The sequence below is a fragment of the Coffea arabica genome, chromosome 7e, assembly GCF_036785885.1.
Source record: "Coffea arabica cultivar ET-39 chromosome 7e, Coffea Arabica ET-39 HiFi, whole genome shotgun sequence".
In the NCBI taxonomy this organism is placed as follows: Eukaryota; Viridiplantae; Streptophyta; class Magnoliopsida; order Gentianales; family Rubiaceae; genus Coffea; species Coffea arabica.
This window is the reverse complement of record NC_092323.1, coordinates 5,186,978-5,202,880: the sequence shown is the minus strand read 5'-3', so window position 1 is coordinate 5,202,880 and position 15,903 is coordinate 5,186,978. Positions and strand designations below refer to the sequence as shown.

Sequence of the window (15,903 nt, the reverse complement as noted above, 5' to 3'; positions counted from 1 at the left end):
ACTAATTATTATATTATAGTATAAGAGAAGAAGAACCGATACTCCTAAAAAGATCTAGTAGCCAAAATTTTTTGAAAAACAAATAAAAAAGAGTTGCGTCCCAAATTTGATTTATAGTAGTAGCTCACGCGAATTATATCGAAGGATAAATTTGCAGAAACATCTTCTAGAGGTTCGGTGTAGTAATGATCAACCTATGATTCAAGGCAAGTACATGGCGCCTCCATACATAGTACATACCAGTTTGTCTAGCAGCCCAAAAAAGGCTTGTCTTGTGTGGCATTTTTTATTGCCCAAGAAGTGCCTTTCAAGGTTAATGCACTAATCACACTAATTGATTCTATCAATCTTTAATGGTTTCGGTAGGGCTCGGCTCTTGTGTTGAGCTGATCCTAAGCTGCAGATGACGCCCAAGGGATGAGATTAAGATTAAATGCGCCATCTGTTGATTTGCTACTATTTCAGTGTCCGCAACTCCGTGATGCGTCCTCATTGTAATTGAGTCACTGCTGCTGCTAAAGTAAAGGATCGACAACATTGCTCACAAATCTCGCGTGTTTGTGTTCTGATGATATGATCAATCATCAAGCTTTGAGATAAATCATGTCCGATAATGGTTATAAGTAACACGTAAGGAGATATTGGACTAAAATTTGAGATAAATCCTAGTGACACAAATAATAAATAATAGTAACGTGACTTCAGCTTATCGAATACCACATGATGAAGCACTAAAATGACCGCAAGGCATCGACTCAACTACTATAGATATATTTCTACCGTGGACATTTCCTCAATTTCAAAAAAGAAAAGGTCTGATTAGCCTGCTTGGGATTTCAAGTAACCATCTGATCTAGAAGGAGACGGGATCCCAAGACGACGACTCTGGATGAGAGGAGCAAGAAATAGCACAGCAAAAGCAGACGAGTAAGGCCAAAATTGAAAGCCCTGAGCGGGATAACTCTCGAAGCGAGGGAATACTGGTAGTAGTTGGTACACAAATCACAAACACACAGAAGACATGCTTACTGCAACTACAGCGGGGCTGCGTGTAAGACGAAGATAAAGATTGAGGAGACGTGTACTGATAGACTGGTGTTGAATTTGTACAGACAATATCATGAATGTCGGATTAGCGTGGGAGTGCAATTATTGGATTGCACCACCCCACTGAGCCGGGACCCCCTCTCCCCCGCCCCGACACCACGAGACCCGTCGTTTTCTTCCCCTCTTCAGATTCCCCATCATCTTCCGTACTCTAATTCTTGCCGGATATTCCGCTCCCTTGTCCTCTTCCCTCTCGTATGTGCTCCTCCCCACGGTAACTACTCTGCTCCCCTCCATTCCCGGCCCTCCAGAAATGAAACTAAAATTCTTTGGTCAACCAATGAAGAAGTAGAGGTACTCTCTACTCTCTTGGTGCTGTAGTCTAAGGAAGCAACAGGTGTCAGATATGTCAGCTGACAGGGTTCAGAAATTTTGTGGCGATTCTCTCCGGCACGCGCACTGCTGCGCAAGTAGTCAAGGGGTGTGCATTAGTAGCAGTGGTACTTGTAGGACTGCAAGAACGATTCATCATGCATGCAGGCAGTTGCTGGCGCAGCCAGGGCGATTTTCCAGCAATTGGCCATTTGGCATGGGCTGCTGCTAGCTGCTCAAACTATCAATAATACACTTCTACTGCTGCTATATTAACTGCATGCCAACATTGCCTTTGTACCCTTTGGCTGGCTGGATTGGTGTAGTGCATAAAAATCTCTTTCTAACTTCTAATCTGCTGTCGCTTTCTGTCCAAGTATTCATGTTCACAGGATATGTGTGTGTTACTGTGCCAGTACGGTAATTTTGACTGTTCATTTGGTTGCCAAATGTAGGTCGACAGTGTGTACATTGGGTCTCTGCTCTTCTGCTTTTAGGACTTCCTTTTCTTTTTGTCTTTTGCTAAGGGGAATATTGGTAGTTCTCATTCTTGATCTGGTTCGCCCTTGATTCTTGATGTCCATCTTCTTCCACGCCGGCCCACACCCGAAGAAATCATAAATTTTGGAGTAAATCACGAAAAGTCCCTCTAATGTTTGCAGTGCTTTGTACTGTTTCCCCAAATGTTGTCTTTTTAGCACTTTATCCCCTCTGTTAGTTCAATGCAACAAACAAATCATACATTGAAACATTAAACTAGATGAAAATACCCCCCCCCCCCATTTAAGTTGTTAAAGTTTTTGATAGAAATGCCCCCATCTATTATTTATAAAGGAACATCTCATAAATATTTTGTTATTATTCCATCGTTCACTAGATCTTTTAATCTTCCAAATCCTAAATTGCTAAAAAAAAAAAGGAATAAAATTTCTCAAAATTCTTCAAATTCGTTTTGTTACTCTTCCTCTAGATGTTGTCCATCACAACATCTAAAAGAACCAAAGTAAGAAACCTGTGGATGTGGTAAAAACCACTCTTAAGAAAATCATAGACACCAAAAAAATTTGGAAGGAGATTTCTTGGATGTTCAAAATTATAAGGCATGATTTGTACGATAAATTAATGTCTTTTTTTTAACTTTTTGACAAAATAATTTGAAAATCAAAAAATTGGTTTTTTTAAGAATTGTCAAACATATGATCTTCTTGCTTTTCTTTGCAAAATATATAAACAATAGCAAGTTTTTTTCGTCTGAGAAGGGTATTTTTAGGAAAAAAATATTATTATTGTTTGACCCATACCCATAGGCAGTTTTGTCTATCCATTATTTTACCAGAGATATCATTGTCCTTTACCTATTAATTGTCACCACAATGATTACTTGAATGTTTTGACTACTAGTCAAAGGAATAAAGTGCCAAAAAAAAATAACATAAAAGGGTAAAGTGCAAAACATTACAAACCTTAAGGAGACTTTTTTGTGTTTTTTTCCTAAAACGTTACAATTGAATTGCCATTCAAATGATCATCATCTAGGAGTATTAATTAAAAACTTCCAAATCCTTGGTTAAATCTCGACTTTCTTAATGGAATAATCAGCTAAAGTACTATTTGAGGAGGAGATTTGGAGTAAGAGTAGGCGGATGAAGAAGGAAGGGTGTAAGACTTAATCTTGGACTTTGCAAAAAACTAAAATATGAAGTTTGAAATTTGAAAACTAAAATTCAGGGACTGAAGTCTGAATTGGCCGAACTGTTTGATGATATACTGAATTTGAGCATTGAATTACAAAAATTTTATTATATGTATATTATATAATTTAATACAAATAACTTGTTTTACTATTCTAAATTAGTTCTTTAAATATTACTCATTAATGTTGTTAAGTTGAAGTTTCAATACGAAATGTGAATTTGTGTGTGTTTACGCATGCAAATGCGAGTTAAAAATACGTGCGTACATGTACATTTGTGCGTGCGTGTATATGTGTGTGTGTGAGTGAGAGAGAGAGAGAGAGAATGTGTGTGTATGTATGCTAGTAAAAGATAGAAGGAGAAAAAGAATGTGTGTATGTGTGAAAGGGAGAGAGTAAATGTATATATTTGTGGGAAATTATGTAAGAGAGAAAAAATGAGTATGTATGTATGAAAGAGAAATAGTATATCTATATATGTGTGTACGAATGCACACTATTGGAGAAGACAATGCATTGAGGTAAGAAGAAAAAATAGACAATTAATCAATCGAACGCCCCCACGTGAATGGGCTGGTGGTTGGCGCCTCTTCCTCGGGTCCTCATGTCCCGGGGTCGAATCTCCGCAGCAACATCGATTCCTCCGTGCATCTAACGTGCTAGGTCTGGTTGGGGCGCCGGGCCGGGCCGAAGTGGGATTAGTCGGGCCGCCTTTAAGGACTTGACCCGGACACCCACCTCGTCAGAAAAAAAAAAAAAAATCAATCGAACGCTGGATCAAAGGGCTGTGCTACTGCAAGTCTAGGGCTTGCCACCGTTAATACTAATCATGCATCTAAGAATGGGAAAAAAAAAAAATCGGAAGTCAATTCTAGTCCACGTCTAAGTTATTATCCCAATTTTCTCAACTAAAATTGAATCGTGTAAATTATAGTCCCCGTTTTCTTAGTTAAATTCGAAGTGCTTAGAGTTAAAGAACATGATGGGTTTTTGCTATGATTATGAAGACCAATTAGTGTTTCCGTCTCAAATTTTATTTGCATTGAGTGGAATAATACAAGATCTTTATTAATTAGCTTAGTTGATCTTGACTAATCGGATGTGATATTAGTTTCTTTAACATGTCAGTTGTGAATTGGTTAATGGTTTCCTTACATACACAATTAAAAAATTTGTAGACATTCTGTAATGTTTTAAGCATTACGAAAGTAATAATCACACGCATGTAATGTTATAAGCCCTAGACTTTTCGATTTTTTTTATTTAATTTATTCCATGATAATATTTTTGGTTTTCTTAAAAAATTGAAACAAAAATTTGGTTTTATTGTAGTACTTACTAACAAGAGCTGACTTGTTTTTTTAATCTTTTTTCTACGTGATTATAGATTTTAACTTTTTTGACTAGTCAATACACACATATCCGCCTTCTAAGAGAAGATATATATATGTAGCCATTCTGCTTTGCTGGATCTTGAAGAATAAATGCTCATGCAATTAACTTGTATGCGCTAAATTTATTTGTTTATTACCAAAAGGATTTCATCTATGTACGAAGGTAAATACCCCAAAGTACCAAACACGAGGAGACGAGAGAATTATCATTTTCTATTTCGAATAGCTGCGTACTTGCTACTCTATATATGCAATCTGCAAGTATCGGGATATATGATCAGGATAACCGGCCGGCCCCAGCAAGTAACTTTTTTTTGGTTGAACCATAATGCTGGAGTGGTGATAATAATGATACAGAGAGACCCAGAAATATTTGGATGTCGAGGGTTTTTGGGAGTAGGATTATTATGTATACAGTACAATGTATTTAGAGCTTATTAAACTCATCGATTGCTAATATAATATAAGCCGTGCTACATTTTTCTTTCTTTCTCTTTTCTAAGGTTGAATAATTGAATTTTGATCAGCTAGCTACTGATGGCGTGACTAATCCATTGATGTATACTGTTGTGGCGGCGTCCAGAATCCAGACAGTAAACAGTTTAGGCCAACCAATTGGTGCCTGTTAGTAGCACATCCGCTTACCTACAAATCGAAGAGCCTACGAAACCAACCAGCGAATTCCGTTAAGTTTTGCGCAACTTTGTGAAATAATGAAGCTTCCGCACTCCATTATTCCACCAATAATGCACAAAACGATGAATGATCCGAAAGACATATCACGGCAACAAGTCGTATTTCGAACTAATTTTTCCTTGTTAAATTCATCGACACTCTCTTGAAGGCTCTGAGTGTGATGCCTGTGTGTCTCGAGCACTTGAGAAGACACGGACTATAAACTAAATTAACTAGGGGCTTGTGTAACGAATGCTTATTGAATACTCGTTAAAATATAAATCAGGTATTAACATTTTAAAAATATAAAATTGAATGAAAGAAATTTATAAACGCAGAGTAGAATAATAGTTATTAGTATATGCACTCACAGAGTAAATTAGATGTGATTTGAATATCTTAACGATGAACCGTTGAGCACCTCTCAGAAAAAAAAAAAAACCCATTAATTATTAGAAAAAATAGCTAATTTCGTCCATAAACTTTTTCATTAGTATTGATTTAGTTCCTAACTTTTATTCCTAACCAGTTTGATATGTGAACTTATTTTGCAATTCCAATTAAGGACCTCCCTAATGGCGCCACCACCTAAAATTGATTTGACTCCTAATTAACCAACTATGGAAACGTTACTTATGAAGCTATGATTAATCAAGTATATCATGTAAAAAAACCACAAGATTATACTTAAAAAAGTTTTATATGGTGATTTTTTTACACTATTTCCTTGTTTTATTACAGACCCGTAAGTGGTGTTCCCATAATACCTCCATTTAATTAGTCAATTAAAAGTCAGATCGGTTTTAGACAACGATACCATTACAAAGGTTCTTAATTGGAACTGGAAAATAAGTTCAAATATCAAATTGATCAGAAATAAAAGTTGGGGTTAAATCGGCATTAGTAAAAAAAATTTAGGGATGAAATTGGTTATTTTTCCTAATTGTTATCCTTAGAGTTTAAAGCAATTGATCAGTAGGTTTGACAATTGCAACATGCATAAAAGGCAGTTGCAGCGATTATCTTATTAAAAAATATTTTAAAATTTCTTGTATTTTTTAGATCTGTTCATAATTTTTTACATTTTTGTATCAGTTAAATTGCAGATTTGTTATTTTCAATGTATTCTTAACCTACCATAAGTGCATATTTTTGTTATGTAAATCAAATCGCGGTGGACGATTTTCAGCAATCTCCTTAATGAAATTTGCTTTTTTTTTAAAAAAAAAAAAATTTCTCTAAAATTGCGTCCAACTATTTCCTCAACATTTGCTTTATTGGATCATTGGGAAAGCTCTTACAAATGAAATTCTTTTTTCAATCGGATTAAAACATGACAATCTAATAAGAAATTCATGAACAGAAGAAATGTCAAAGGAAGAAGAATAGTTTTTTCATCTTTTTTGGGCACACACAGCACAGGAAGAAATGTCTATTGATTGTTTCTTTAGAGATCTCTAAGCTCTCGAAGATTGACGGGAGATACATATTTAGGACCTCCATCCACTAACTGCTTGGCAATAATAATATTTGCGGCCTCGCTTGGGTGATAAGGGTCCCAAAATACATGCTTGTCACGGTCCGAACACATACTAGATGTTGGCCCGCATGGAATTATTCCGGCAAATTGACCTCCGTTTCCACAGCACGATTTGCTTGCAGTAGTAAATCCTGCAGAAGGGTTCAGATCTTGGTTTAAAAGAATCAAAAGGGAGAATTTTTGCTAGGGGAAAAAAAAAAAGGTTACCCTTGCGAATACTAAAAAGGATCCAAGTGCTAACCATAACTCTTGTAGTTTGTCAGGAGCTCCATCACAAGATCGTACACATTTGCGTGCACGAATGTAGCTCCTTTGAGATTATCATTGAGTTCAGCAAGCAGATCCTTGAGTCGAGCATTATATTGAAGTGCAAGTTTGTTAGGTAATGCCACGCACTGATCCGCAGTTAACTGGTTGATCGTCTTCTGATATGGGATACAACCAATTGGTCCCACATTTCCGATGACGAATTTTCTAGCATCCAGTTTGTAAAGTCTCTGTCGCCCAAGAAAAATAACGTAGGTGATTCCAGAACCAGTGGTGTCAATAAATTAATGCATACGTGAATGAATAATAAAATTTAGGCAAATGAAGAATATGGTATTATTGCTGTGCCTTGCTTACCGTGAGCTGACCTCTTAGATGGTTGAGAAGATCATCTATGAAGGCATCCGGGCTTTGTGTTATTCTTGCACCCATCGAAATAACGGGAAGTAAATAGTTGTTGAGAAAATCGTTGGACCCAATCGTGACGGAGAAAATCGAATTTTTTGATACATGTTCTTTTGCCTCAGACGGACCAAGCAATTTGTCTATTTGTTTCCTAGTAATGTTGAAGTAATCAACCTGGATGTCCATTGAAAGCCGGTTTACCTGTTTAACATCATCACAGAACCCGCCCCTGATTATCATCATCAAGAAAGTTGAAGGAAAAACTGACAGCTCACTTCATTTAATAGTACTTGAAAAGCTCAGAGCAACATAAGATCCCAGACGATGGAGAGGGAAGAAAAAAGATTTAAAAAAATAATAATAATAAGGAAGAAGAGGGTATCTTGATCATGAAACTCAAAAAAGAAAAACATAAAGCTGATGATAACGTACGAAAATTCGTCCAGTGGCGTTCATGATCCCGCCGCCTCCAGAAGCATAATTAACTCCGTGCAGTGTGGCTTTTCCGGTACAGTTTGGAGCCAGAAACGGTGTTGCATAGTATGGTTGTCCCAATTCCTCCCCTAAGAAAATTGCAGAAAAGTTTAATGCACCAAAGAAAGAAAATCATGGGATCCTGTTAAAGCGAAAGTGGCACCTTGTCAACAAATTTAAAGCACAAGAACAAAATGAAACTTACCGATGATATCTCCAATCGTCCTTCCATTTGTGTACCTTCCCGTAGGACTTCCTCCCGATGCACGGAAATCTATTCCATTCGGCGGAATATTAGCTCTGGACAAAGTTGGTATATAGTTATTATTTCCCGCATCAACTAAAGAATCTCCAAAAATATATGAAGCTCCTTGTTTTGTGTCTTCATCGTATTGGCAATTTCCGAAGGAACTTAGGTTAATGATCACCAGGAGAAGCAAAGCTACTAAGCGGGAGTAATTTGGAGCCATAACTCAGACCGATCGACAACCCTCTGAGCTAATTAGGCCAAAGGCTCTTGAACACACCGTAGAAAGATGCATGCAGGAGGAAGTATTTATGTCACCGAATTAGACAAAAAAGAAGCCAAACTGGTTAGGAAACTTGCAATAGCTTGTCGCGATTGAAATGGCATTTGGTAAGACCCCATTGCCGGTCATTAACGAGGAAGACCTGCTGGCGGTGAAATTTCAACAAGTAGGTCATCAGCAAAGAGTTTGCTGGCACAACCTGCATGAAAATGGATCAAATTGCTTCTAGTAAAAGAAACCATATCACCTCCTGAAAGTCAAGTGGAAAACTTCAATATTTTAGATCAGGCTGGTTTTAAAAAAATGATCCAGAGGTCACTCCAAAGAATATTCTAGTAAGAACTTAGGTGTGTTTGGTATTTGGCATCTAGTCTCTATTGACACTCCGGGAAGTTGTGTGCAGTATGGACTCTTTCTGACATTTTCTTACTGAAGTAAGAACTTACGTAAAATAAACATAATCCCCACAGTAACTCCAAAAGCCGGTAACTTTTGGAGTCCTGTGAGGGACTTATCTACCGTTGAGTGCAGTATGGACTCGTTAAAAATAAAAATAAAAATGGAGTCACGACATGGACTGTAGTACCATGCAGTCCAATTAATCACGTACTGTCTATGTCCAATTTTCCACCTTGAGCTTATCTCTGATTTTCATACAAAAGTAATAATAATGATAGATAACGTGAACTCTGATTTTAAGTGTCTACTAAAATATCATAAGTTCTTTTTCAAACCAAAAAAAAAAAAAAAGTACATAATTTCAATACAATTTTTTTTAAAAAAAAAATCTTGAATTTAAACGTATGTAAAATGCGCGGACTGAAACTGAAAGTTTGCTGAAACTGATGGTCTGACCACGGCAAATAAAGAGGTTGAAGTTTGGTTCGATTATACTACAAGGCTGTCTGCAGTTCGATTATATCAGAGAGAAATGGGTCCTTTCGAGGCTTACGGGCTCACTTTTCTGGGTTTAGTTGGGAAACTTATCTTTCATCTGAGGCAGTTAGGCCCATTTCCCACGCCCACAGATCCAAGCCCAAGTTCGTGTATCGATCCAACAAATACTAATGGCATGTGCCACCAACGTGCTACTTTTGAATTGGTATTTGGGTAACTCATGTTGTAGAATAGCTAGGGTGCGTTTGATAAAATTAAAATTTGAAATTTGAAATATAAATTTATTAAATTAGTAAATTATTAAATATTAAATTTAATACATTTGAATGTATATCATATTAAATGATAAGTGAATAGTTTCACTAATTTTTTGGACCAAATTTTGTTTAGAAAATTCAGTGCTATTTAATGAATTCAGATGTTCTAATTTTGATTATCAAAAGCGCCTAGCCTAAATATGTTAACATCTAAACGCATTAAGTTCAAATATTGAATTAGACTTAATGTATAATGGGTGGCTAGCCCTCTTATTGACCAAAATCCATACTGGTATGGTCAGTTCACCATCACTATTCATTTTAGAGATTTTAGTGTGACTATTTGCCTTAAATTTTTGAATATAACGTAAAGTGGATTTGGTTACTAATTTTAAGATGTAATTTAGGTTGTATGATAAACACAATTTTTTTTTATTTCACATATATATACCATCACAAAAGTACTATAGTGTTCCTTCAAATAATCTCTTATCAAAAAACACCCATATTTTTTTTTCCTTGTGGCTTGAATTTGGAGCACGGGAGTCAACTGTATGTCTATACATTGCTCATATCTATAAAACTAGGAGGCATGAACGCGCTTCGCGCGATAGAAATATAAAATGCCTGCCCAGTTTTGAACTAATCAAAATAATAATTTATGTAGAAAAGTATATTTTTTAGTATAGGTATTCTGCAAGTCTTTTTTTGTCAGCGAATTTTTGTCTTTGGAGGCCAGAGAAGCTTTAAATACACAAAGTGAAATTCAATAATTTTTCCTAAATTATTGGGTTGCAATCACTTGTTTATGCCAAGTTCTAAATAATTATATACAAATGAGAGATAAATTTGTTCGTTTCATTATAGTTTTGCTCTGTCTACGTATATTAAATATGTATCTTAATTAAAATAACAAAATGATATTTTGTATTTGTTTGTCTCTTATTGATACATTTTGTTTCTTAATTTTAAAAAAAGGTTGGCATATTAATAAAGCTTTATAGTTGATCATTTCATGCAAGATTAGATCTTTTGTGAAATCTTTTTCGTTCTGGTGTTGGGTGGGATGGAAGAAGTAGGGAGTCAAAAGTTGATGGTGATAGAGACAGCGAGATTGTAATGATTCATTCTAAAGTCATAAAGAGCTGGTATTTTATTGGAGAATGAATTTATTTTTATTTTATCCGATAAATAAATTTGTTTATGAAAAAATGGGTACTCTGTTCTTATAATGGAGGAAAGTCATAAAGAACTGGTGTTTTTATTGAAAAACGAATTTATTTTTATTTTATCCAATAAATAACTTTGTTTATGGAAAAATGGGTACTTTGTTCTTATAATGGAGGAAAGTCATAAAGAGTTGGTCTTTTATGGAAAAATATGACTTTTGTGAAAGTGACCGCGATTTGTTTTATAAAATTATAAACAAAAAATTAGAATGAATTTGTTTATTTTGAAAGTTGTATAACGGTCGTTAAACTTCAAATATCCCTTCCTTAAACTTCAAAAAAAAAAAAAAAAAGAAACTGGGCAGGGCACTCAAAATCTTCTCAACGAATTTTCGTCTTTGGAGGCCAGAGAAGCTTGAAATACACAAAGTGAAATTCAATAAGGCACTTCACATTAAAAATGACATTACTTGTTTTTGTATATAAAAATGACATTAATTGTTTTGTATATAAGAAGGCATTTTCTTTTAGACACGTTAACAATTATGATATACCCAACACTTTTATAGGTTATACAAACGTCATAAAAAGAAAATTAAGATCTAAATTGTGGAACTGATTATAAATTAATTACTGTTGAAAGTATATTTAAACTATTAATCTAATCTAGGACGAACACAAAAAAAATGAAAAAGCAATGTGCAAAAAAAAGGAGGTCCAAGAATTGAACTTATTTCAAAAATAATGAACCAAATAAAGAATCAATTTTAGGAAAGCTCTATAATCTCGCCTTACATTACTTTCAACTTTTTCTCTATATGATTTCTTGATTCTTAACCCCAAAGTCTTTTTCTCCCATCAAGAATGCTTCAGAAATTATATGATCAATGTTCACTTGTATAGTGTGACTGCTATTCATCAGCGATTGAGTGGGTTTCAACTTCATGAGCTAGGAAAGAACATCTTCCCGAGCTCCTAATATACCATTTTCACATTGTACCCTTACCATTATTCAACCAATGTTCAAGCAGAAACATCTATCTAAGCAAATAGAACAAAATATGTTCAGAGAAAGTCACTAACTGCATGGAATACAAAAAAAGTACATAACATCATGATCCATAAATACATATAAAAAGAGTAAGGTATATACAAACTGAAATGGCAACAACGCTATTACAGAATTTCTGTGCTTGAGTCCTCTAACAACTATAACTACATAATACACATTAACTAAAAAACATCCAATGAAACTGCACTCATAATCAAACGACATGAATGCCTAACACAGGACAGCAGATTCCTTCCTCTTTACTGTTTAGCCACATGAACACTCAGTTCAGCATTCTGCAGCAAAAAATCAGAAACATAATCATAAAATGCATAAGCATAAATAACCAATGAATTCCTAGTCTGTACACACTATTTATTCAGTCAAAAGCATTCAAAATCATTCAAGAAGAATAAGTGTAATCATTCAGAGTCTGTAATCATTTAGCAAGATTTTGATGTGCTAAAAAAGTTAAATGAAATAAAAAGCTTTCATCATGGGCAGATTATTAAGTATATGAACTTGGGATGCTCTAAAAGCCAACAATGCTCCATATCCTTTCTTCTAGTGCATACAAACTGAACCAATCTAATAAATAATCATGACAATCATCCAAGTTCATTTCATGAAAAGCAATTGTAAGAAAAAGACGAAAAACCATCTACTTAACTCTTTCAAAATTCCTTGATAGATAAATAAGATAAGATAATTCAAAAATTAAGATAAGACAGATTTTTTCTTAAAAAATAATGAAAAAAAAGGCTGAAAAAAGAGTACAACAACTCAAGGTATATGCCTAACCTCATTTTTTCTAGGTAAGATTTGTTTTTCATGCAAAAGTTCAGCAGAAATACAGCCAACTAACCACATGTCTACTGCCGAATCATATTTCGTAGCTCCAAGAAGCAACTCTGAAGGTCTGCTCAATACATAGAAGAGTAAATTTTCTTGATTGAAAATTAAGTTATAATATCAAAGACATGGGTCAGCTATAAGGGAAAATCACCATCCATGGTCTGTGGTTATTGGAGAATGATTATGGTAGTCCAAAATCTGCTAGCTTCAGGTTTCCCTTATATCTATGAGCATACTGGAGCCTGCCAAACCAAAAACCAGAACATAGTATCATATGCACACCTAAAATCCTAGATAATATGTTTAGAAAAGAATAAAAAAGTTAACCTTTGATATCTGCACGTTATTGAGATGATAGTAGTGAAGACCAGTAAGCAGCTACTTCATATAACACAACAAATACATATTATTAGAACAAGTTGAGTGATGGATGCTTTGTTGACAAAAAAAAAGTGATGGATGCTCATTATAATGAGTAAATCCTCCTTGTCCAAGGTCACATACATTGATATGTTGAATTGTAAATCTCAATCCAGGACAATCAGCAAGTCCCGTCAAGCTGTGGTCCATATACCCAAAAATCATGTAAATACTGCCATTGTATCTATTACCTTCTGCATTTCAAAAACAAAATACCATTTTCGATCTCAGTATTTGGGAGTTCAGGGGCATTGAATTCTTACAGAAACAGGAACCACAAACTTGAAAATTTCTGCACGTCTAGTTACCTTGATTCACTTGCTTATCAACCTCATGATCTGAAAAAGAAGGATGAGTACCAGGAAAGGCCACAATCTCTTTCAGTTTAATGACATTTTCATGCTACAACTTCCTTAGAATTTTTATTTCATGCATGGCAGTTACAGGAAACTACAAGAAAAAATTATGAGTGTTCTAAAAAGAGCAGGCATAACCATTTATCCGCTAAGGAAATTAAAATGTCATAAGCTAAGAAAATAAGAAATTGGGTAGAATAACAACAACCCTTCTTTTTCATTGTCCATGCGTATCTTCTTTAAAGCAACAACTTCTCCAGTTTTGCTTTCTTTGGCCATATATGCTTGGTTGAAAATTTGAGAGGAAAAAGAAAAATCATGGACTAAAAAGAAAAAATATAAAATAAAAAGATAAAAAAAAGGGAAGCTAAGCATCCCAGAATGATGTGATAACAACAATACAAACAATAATCAAAATTCATGTAACCATCTAAAAGGCACAAGAGAAGGAAACCTTTATAATCATCAAAAGCAAATCTAACAAAACAGAACTCAAATCTAAGAGGGGAAGAAAATGAGACAGATAGAAACATAGCAAAATCTTTTGATACAACGAGAGGGGGAGGAGAGAAAGCAGAAGTAGGAGAATGAGAGAGGTAGGAATGGGAGAAAAGATAGAGGAAGTTTGAGGAAGAAAACTACTGAAAGCGGTAGATTAGTGGAACATTGAACTGGAAATATTATTGGTCACATAATTACTAACCTTCAACTCAACTGATACTTATCCACATACAATTCCAAATTATTTCATTGATAATGCAACTAATCATTCAACCTAATTATTTCCTCACACAACGAGTAAACCAAGATCTCAAAATTTGAAATATGCATTTCATTTGATGCAAAAAATGAGAAAGAAGAGGAAACCAACAAAAAAAACATCAAACCACCAAATGCAACAGGCCAAGCTATTAAAAACCAGTAAATTAGACCAAGTGCCCAACACCATTGTCGCCATATTGCGACCAGGAAATGCAAAAACGGAAAACATGTACCTCAGGAAACCCTTCGAAAAGTCAATGAATAGCATCCGAACATCGAATCTGCATAGCATCGAGAAATAGTTGAATTAAAGAACTATTTGTACAGTATTATCTCAAGCTACAATCCACAATATACCATCAAAATAAACAAGCACTTGACTCTCCAAGACGATCTCTTGCAACAAATCCTAACGGGCTCAACTGATTACATAACACCCATGAATCTCAGCAAACCCTATCCATTTCAAACCTGGACAGGATTAATCAAATAAAAAAATCAATTTACTCTAATTCAAAAAAAAATTGAAATATTCTTGGTTCTTACCTCATGGCACATGTGCTTTATTTGTTTCCTTGCAAGAACCAAATGTACCAAAACAGCGCAGCACGGGGAAGAAAAAGAGGAAGAAGAAAGCTGCGGCGGCCGAAGGTTTAAGAGCTTACTGTGGATTAGGGTTCTGCGGAGCCGCCCACGTTTGGAATGGAAAAGCTTGTTTGAGACCACATTTAAGAGAAAATGAGAAATTTGGTAGCCTTCACAAGCCAACGAGAAAAGCAAAATCAAAGGAAAAGATGAAAATCACCAAGCTTTAAAAACAAAACGGGTTCAACTGAATGGAGTTGGCAGAAGAAAGCTGAAATTAACCTATTGCTAATGAAAATCATGGAGACTAAGCAGAAATTAGGTCCAGAAATTAAAATAAAATAAAAAAAGAAAAGGCAGAGGAGAGGAGGGGCGGCGCCGTCTCTGCAAATGGGAATGATGTTGTAGAGTAAAGGGAAGGAGGAAAGGGAGTAATGGAGGTATACGGATAGGGCAAGGGAGAGCAAAGGGGAAAGAAGGGAGAGCAGGAGGAAGAGCGGCGGGAGATAAGATACGATACTCTTAGGGTTAGAAATTAGAAAAAAAAAAAAAAAAGAGGAGGAGGAAGAGAACCAAACGGTTGGACCCCTGCAACCCAGAGAACGCGAGAGACCGACGATCGATGCTCCTTGCGTGGTAAGAAGAGAAACGGATATCTTGACAGGCTCTTGTACCAGGGCTAGAGGATAAGAAACAGAGCAACATTGTGCAAAAGAAGGAGAGAGAGAAGTTAATGGGAAGAAGGGGCATGGGATACCGCCAGATAGAGAAACAAGTCCATCAATGCGGCAGGCAATGCAGCAGAAGGCACATGGGTTACTGTCAGGGGAGAAAAACAAGAACAAAGCGGAAGCCGTCGCGCAATGCGCGAACAACGTAATGCTCTCAATCCACATGCGCGGCACGTGAGAGGACGACGAAAAACCTCCAGGTCACCATAGCTCTTCGCATGTTATCTACTTATGTTGATAAGTCGTTTTTTGAAAGGGGAAGACAAGGAATACTTAGGCTATGTTTGGAAGCAATTTTTCAAAGAAAAAAGGTTGCGTTTTCTATTAACACATTTTTCAATCATTTTTTACTTTACGTATATCCAATCACTTCAACAATTTTTCTATAAAAAATCCTAAAAATTGCAATCCAAACAAAGCCTT

The 15,903-nt window shown here is 35.5% G+C and overlaps 1 protein-coding gene and 1 long non-coding RNA gene across 11 annotated transcripts; both read right to left on the bottom strand.

The window, feature by feature from the left end:
- Positions 1–6,507: 6,507 nt before the first annotated feature.
- LOC140011207 (GDSL esterase/lipase At2g23540-like) lies at positions 6,508–8,382 on the bottom strand. Its single transcript, XM_072059912.1, has 5 exons — positions 8,073–8,382; positions 7,826–7,956; positions 7,346–7,594; positions 6,963–7,218; positions 6,508–6,852 (listed from the first exon to the last, which is right to left on the bottom strand). Exons 1-5 carry the CDS (start codon positions 8,335–8,337, stop codon positions 6,629–6,631), a joined length of 1,125 nt encoding a protein of 374 aa, XP_071916013.1. The 5' UTR covers positions 8,338–8,382; the 3' UTR covers positions 6,508–6,628.
- Positions 8,383–11,823: 3,441 nt separating this feature from the next.
- Positions 11,824–15,549, bottom strand: LOC140010865 (uncharacterized). Of its 10 annotated transcripts, none has more exons than XR_011818017.1 (5): positions 14,711–15,549; positions 14,522–14,635; positions 13,131–14,445; positions 12,573–13,007; positions 11,824–12,067 (listed from the first exon to the last, which is right to left on the bottom strand). It is a non-coding gene; the product is annotated as an uncharacterized lncRNA (long non-coding RNA). The 10 variants fall into 10 exon arrangements; XR_011818022.1 differs by having other exon boundaries at positions 12,637–13,007; XR_011818016.1 differs by lacking the exon at positions 11,824–12,067 and having other exon boundaries at positions 12,660–12,868; positions 12,954–13,007.
- Between the last annotated feature and the right edge of the window lie 354 nt (positions 15,550–15,903).